The sequence below is a fragment of the Rhinopithecus bieti genome, unplaced genomic scaffold (assembly GCF_001698545.2).
Source record: "Rhinopithecus bieti isolate Rb0 unplaced genomic scaffold, ASM169854v2 scaffold_18688, whole genome shotgun sequence".
Lineage (NCBI taxonomy): Eukaryota > Metazoa > Chordata > Mammalia > Primates > Cercopithecidae > Rhinopithecus > Rhinopithecus bieti.
The window spans coordinates 1,819,944-1,825,987 of record NW_016809492.1 but is presented as its reverse complement, the minus strand read 5'-3'; the positions used below and the strand labels follow the sequence as shown (position 1 = coordinate 1,825,987).

The following is a 6,044-nucleotide window of genomic DNA, read 5'->3' as shown; positions in this document are numbered from 1 at the left end:
TATTTTCAAGAAAAATATATTAAGTTTATATATATATATATAAAATATAAACATTTTTATCTTTTGATGCCCAGATTCTACGAATCATGGAGTCCATTTGGGAGACTGAATCTTTGGATCTGTGCCTCCTGCCATATGGTTGCATTTCAACTGGTGACAAAATAGGTATGTAGTTACCTCAGGAGATGAATAGACCACTCAGCTCATTTGAAAAGATTATAATTCCTTCAGTATAGACATTTAATAACTGAAAATCATAATCTTAATAAAAGGAAGAAAATATTTCAATGCTGGTGAATGTGACTATCAATTTAATGTGGATATATTGAAAATACATGAATGCGTGATTCAAATCCTTGTGACTATACATGGAAATGATTTTAGTAAGAACTTGTTCCCTCCTCTTTCCTTCTCCACCTCTAAACTTTAACTCATTTCATTACATATTAAACTTTTCTCTCACAAATAACATTTAAAAATAGATGGAAAGATCTGTCACTTATTTTAGTATTCCAGAATTCACATTATCAAAGCTATTACACACTCTACTATCAGGTATTTTTATAGACATTCACCATTAGTTTCAATGAAACATATGTTTATTCAAGTTTCTGATCTGAGAACTCTACAAAATCATTTACATTGAACCCTGTAATTTAAAAAAGGAAAAGGCACAGATTGCCATCTGAGGAAGAATATGCTCAGCATATAAATGCTTTTATTTATTACTATTCAAAACCAGCCCTTTCCTCTTGTCATTCTGGGATATTGAAAGCATATCCCACACAACTTCCATGTCCTCCTTCTTTCCTTTCTATTCCTCATAAGAAAACCAATAGCATAGACCTGGAAAATAGCTCTCTGGTCAAAAAAAAAAAGCTGCCCTTCACTCAACAAAGACATAGCTTTTCGTCTTCTGGGCCAGGCACTGGCCCCCAGTCTCCATCAGACTCTGTGCATCCTTCTATAGGAATGATCGAGATTGTGAAAGACGCCACAACAATTGCCAAAATTCAGCAAAGCACCGTGGGCAACACGGGAGCATTTAAAGATGAAGTCCTGAATCACTGGCTCAAAGAAAAATCCCCTACTGAAGAAAAGGTGAGCTCATGCTTTTTCCCAGTCTAACGGCTCCTTACAAGTTGTCATTTATATAGCAATAGTGGCTTCACGTTTTCAAAGAATCTGTCAGTGTCTTGCCTCCTGACATATTAGTGAAGTTTTTTACTTGTGAAATAATGAAGTGCTCTCCCATGGTGACAGCACATCTGTGTGAAACAGAGGCACTCAGTTCAGGACTCCATGAGCATTTGCTTCTCTTTTGATTATCAGGCATGCTTTGCTTAAAATTTGGTTCTGTGAAATAATCTGTTAGCACTTTTTATGGCTATCTATTTTTGTTGTTCAGCCAAAATATTTAGTTACCATGTATAAATTATTATGTACCTGGGAAATACAACATACACAACAAAGTAATTTATAATTTACTGCTGAACTGTACTCTAAATGGTAAATCATGGATGCTGAAAATGTCAGTTCCACCATTCCTTGGAAATGCATATGCTCCATCCTTCACAAGCTGTGTGGTTAGGCTGTTTGGCTGCCGTTTAAAGTTCTGCTGCACAGGATTAGCACTTCTCATTTGCATGGTGAGCAGCCTTTTGGGGAGGAAATATAATGAGTAGCACTTATTAATCTGTTATACATGTAGATCTGTGAACCCAAGCATACTCTTAGTGGTCACAAGCAAAACATGTTCACAAATGAAGGAGAAATTACCATGGGTTCTGTATAGTTGTTGGCAAGTGATGCATGGAGAGGAAGTGAACCCTTTGATTAAATTACTGTTGCCCTTTGACTCTTGTTTCTTCCTCATGCCATTGTGCTTCATTGAATCTTCACCTAAAATATAAGCAGGGCAATGAGAAAGACGGCAATTCATAGATACAATGCTAATGAAATCTGGCACAACTAACTTGCTCTCTGAAAATGGTTTCCAGAATAGTCTCTTTTTAGAAGTCATTTGTAGATTCATGTTGCTTTTTATAGTTAGAAGACAACTAATATTCAAATGCATTTTAATTAGTTTCAGGCAGCAGTGGAGAGATTTGTTTATTCCTGTGCAGGCTACTGTGTGGCAACCTTTGTTCTTGGAATAGGCGACAGACACAATGACAATATTATGATCACAGAGACAGGTGAGTTTATTTAGTGCAGAATAAACTTTTATTGTGGTAAAATATATATAACATTTACTATTTTAACTGTAATTTAACTCTTAAGTGTTTAGTTCAGTGGCATTACATATGTTCACCTTGTTGTACAACCATCATCACCATTCATCCCCAGAATTTTTCCATCTTCCCCAGCTGAAACTCTGTACCCATTAAACACTCCCCATGTCCCCCTCCTTTCAGAACAGAGTAGTCTTTAAATGGAGTTTAAGACTGGAGCACATATTTAGAAGTCATTGTGTAAAGACACTGGTGCTTCAGTTACTCTAGAGCGGTGGCCCCCAACCTCTTTGGCACCAGGGACCGTTTTGTTGGAAGACAACTTTTCCACAGACAGGGATGGGGGAGCAAGGATGGTTTCAGGATCATTGTACACTTTTTTTTCAACTCGCTTGCCACTATAAAGCCTGCCACCAGATGCAGCTCAATTGTCACTTGCCACTCACTGAGAGGGTTTTGATATGAGTCTGCAAGGAATTGATTTATTATGGTCTTTGTGCAGTGAAACCTCTCTGCTAATGTTAATCTGTATTTACAGCCACTCCCCGGTGCTAGCATCACCACCTCAGCTCCACCTCAGATCATCAGGCATTAGATTCTCATAAGGGGCACACAGTCTAGATCTCTCTCATGCACAGCTCACAATAGGGTTTGCATTCCTGTGAGAATCTAATGCCACCACTCATCTGACAGGAGGTGGAGCTCAGGCACTAATTCAAGTGTTGGGGAGCAGCTGTAAATACACATGAAATTGCTCACTTGCCCATCGCTCACCTCCTGCTGTGTGGCCCAGTTCCTAACAGACATGGACCAGTCCATGGCCCAGGGGCTGGGGACCCCTGCTCTAAAGAGACCACCTCACTTGAGGACTGAGGTGTGAGTGAAGGAGGAAGAGGCAGGAAATGAGTCTTAAGAAGACAAAGTTAGAGCGACAGCTGGGAAACTAGGAGAGGGTCATATCCCAGAAGCTGGCGAAGGTGGAAGTGATCACCAGTGACAGATGTTGCAGAGAAGCAAGAGAAAGAACTCATAGATAACCTTAAATCTCCCTAACCCACTAGACTTTAGTGGTTCACTGTCCACTCTGACAACAGTCAGTAGTGGCCACCAAAGCATGAGACTTTTCTCTATGAATTTGGGCCGTTTTAAGAGTAGAGTCTGGAAAAAGCATCAGATGGGGATAGATTGCTTACTTCCTTTGAGAATTAAAAGAGATAATGTATTTATGGCAATAGAAATGATAAAGGGCTAAACAAATAAGATGATGTTGATTGTGGTGGTGATAGTAGTAGAGGTAGAAATTGACCCAAAGGAGACTCAAAATGATTTGCTTCTATCATGCTGCCCAAGTTTCCGAGATCGGACATGCTTAAATACATTCAGGATGGTATGGCCATAGATGGCTACTCAAAAGGAAAAGGTGAATATCCCTGCCCCCAAGCAGAGTGAAACATCAGTCTATCCTGAGTTATGTAAAGAGCATAAGAGAGTCTTAGGGATAATGATGACATACTGGCCAGAGAGTTTGATTTATGTTTCTGAGAATAATTTTGAGATGAGAATTTTATAGTGGCATCTGGCTGTCATCTAAAGAACACCAGAAGGATATCAAAAACATACTTGGTTCAAAGAATGTTTTGTGGCTACGACTTTCACACACCTGCTAAGACGAAAAATATCACAAGCTGACAAACATTGTAAAAAATACTTTCATCACAAGATAGCTCATTTTTAGGCAACTCAAAGAAATATTTTAAGGAACAAAGTGCTGTGTCACTGTAATGATGTCAGATACTTTCTTCTCTTAAGGAAACCTATTTCATATTGACTTCGGGCACATTCTTGGGAATTACAAAAGTTTCCTGGGCATTAATAAAGAGAGAGTGCCATTTGTGCTAACCCCTGACTTCCTCTTCGTCATGGGAACTTCTGGAAAGAAGACAAGCCCACACTTCCAGAAATTTCAGGTAAGTCACCTCCTTCTTCATCACCTGCTGAGAATAGCACCCAAGCAGATGGTACCTGCAGCATGCCACAGCCCTTACCTCTCAGTCAGCTTGGAGGCCAGTCCAGCCTCCACCCCTACCCTCTTCTGGCATGGCCAACCCTACCTCCTCCCTGTCACTTCCATTCGTTCCTTCCCCAAGTACAAAATGACACTTCTCAGTAATCCTCCCACCTAAAACCAAACAGAAGTAGAAATATTTCATAAGCAGTGAGATGGGAAAATGTGGAACATCAAGATGACGCTGGCACTAAAGACGACTTTCAGGAAGGGTGTCTGCTGAGCAAGTTAGCCACTAGATATTTGTCTATTAAAGACCTTAGCTAGAAGACTCAAATTTTACACGTATTTTTCAGAACTCACAAAAGGTTGTGAGCTTCTCTTGGTTTTTGCTACAGGTGAATTCTTGATGCGCCACCTGCACTTATCTCATTTTTTTAAGGCAGAGTACCCAGTATTTCATTTGAAATCTGTTGGTTTGACTACAGGTTCTGCTAAGACTTCTAGCTTTTCCTGCTCACCTGTAAACAAGCTCCTGCATAAGTCTGTCCATCTCCCTGGGAGTGTGTAGATCAGGGGAGTCCAATCTTTTGGCTTCCCTGGGCCACATTGGAAGAATTGTCTTGGGCCACACGTAAAATACACTAGATAGCTGATGAACTAAAAATAAATTACAGAAAAAGCCTCACAATGTTTTAAGAAAGTTTACAGATTTGTGTTGGGGCACATTAAAAGCCATCCTGGGCTGCATTTGGGTTGGACAAGCTTGGTGTACATTCTACCTGCTTTCCATTCCTTCCTGGTCTGTATCCAGTTTTGACTATCAAATACTTCAAATACCCAAGAGAATTAAACACTGGCAAAATTAATACCTGTTAATGAACATAATTCATAAGAGTTGTAACTACTACTGTAATATATCTACGTTATAGCAATACAAACACAAAACAAAGACAAAGAATAATTACTTTATATGTACATTTGCCTTGGGTGCCCTTTAAATAGCCACCTCCCTTAGTGCATCTGAAACATGATGTGCTTTGCATTTCACATCTCAGACTAGCTCTCTTTTCCTTGAGTCTCTTCTTGAATCCAGGGTTACCCTTGGGAGACGACATGACCCTTAAAGTTCAATAGAACAGGAACTAGGATACATTGTTTTGAAACCTGTCTGTTCTTGTTTGTTCTCCTGACTGATTTTCAATATGGTGATTACAAGACTTACCCTCCCACAGTTCCAGTGGTGTTGTCAGAGAAACTGAGATCTCTGTGGCCAGATGGTCTTGTGATTTTTAGTGTGTGTTTTTCTGCATAAACTCAATTGAGTTTCAGACTATTTCCAGGGACTTGACACATTTCAGTCCTGTTTTCTTTAAAGTTAAAATCACATGTTTTGACAACTTCCTGGAACGGAGAAATGGTTCCAAAAAAAACCCTGGAAGAATTTCACCATTCAAAGCGGGAAAAACACTCATTTCTTCTCTCCTCTCAGCGGGGTTCATCCAACTAGCTTCGGACAAACAGAGCAGCAATAAACTGCAACTTAAAGAATCAGACATGCACAAGGAATCTGGCCTCATTGACAGGCTCTTTTTTTTTTTTTTTTTTAGATAGCGTCCTGCCTGCCACCCAGGCTGTAGTGCAGTGGTGCAATCTCAGTTCACTGCAGCCTCTACCTCCCAGGTTCAAGCAATTCTCCTGCCTCAGCCTCCCAAGTAGCTGGGACTACAGGTGTGCACCACTATGCCCGGCTAATTTTTGTATTTTTACTAGAGACAGGGTTTCACCATATTGGCCAGGATGGT

General features: G+C 40.0%; 1 protein-coding gene across 4 annotated transcripts in view; it reads left to right on the top strand.

Moving 5' to 3' along the window:
- The window catches only part of PIK3CG (phosphatidylinositol-4,5-bisphosphate 3-kinase catalytic subunit gamma), a 44,528-nt gene that overhangs the window by 17,516 nt on the left and 20,968 nt on the right, over positions 1 to 6,044 (top strand). For all 4 annotated transcript variants that reach the window (XM_017889580.1, XM_017889583.1, XM_017889582.1 and 1 more), the window contains exons 7-10: positions 75 to 165; positions 971 to 1,101; positions 2,087 to 2,198; positions 4,044 to 4,201. In XM_017889580.1, the coding sequence (XP_017745069.1) occupies positions 75 to 165; positions 971 to 1,101; positions 2,087 to 2,198; positions 4,044 to 4,201 (492 nt within the window). The remainder of the gene's footprint in view (positions 1 to 74; positions 166 to 970; positions 1,102 to 2,086; positions 2,199 to 4,043; positions 4,202 to 6,044) is intronic.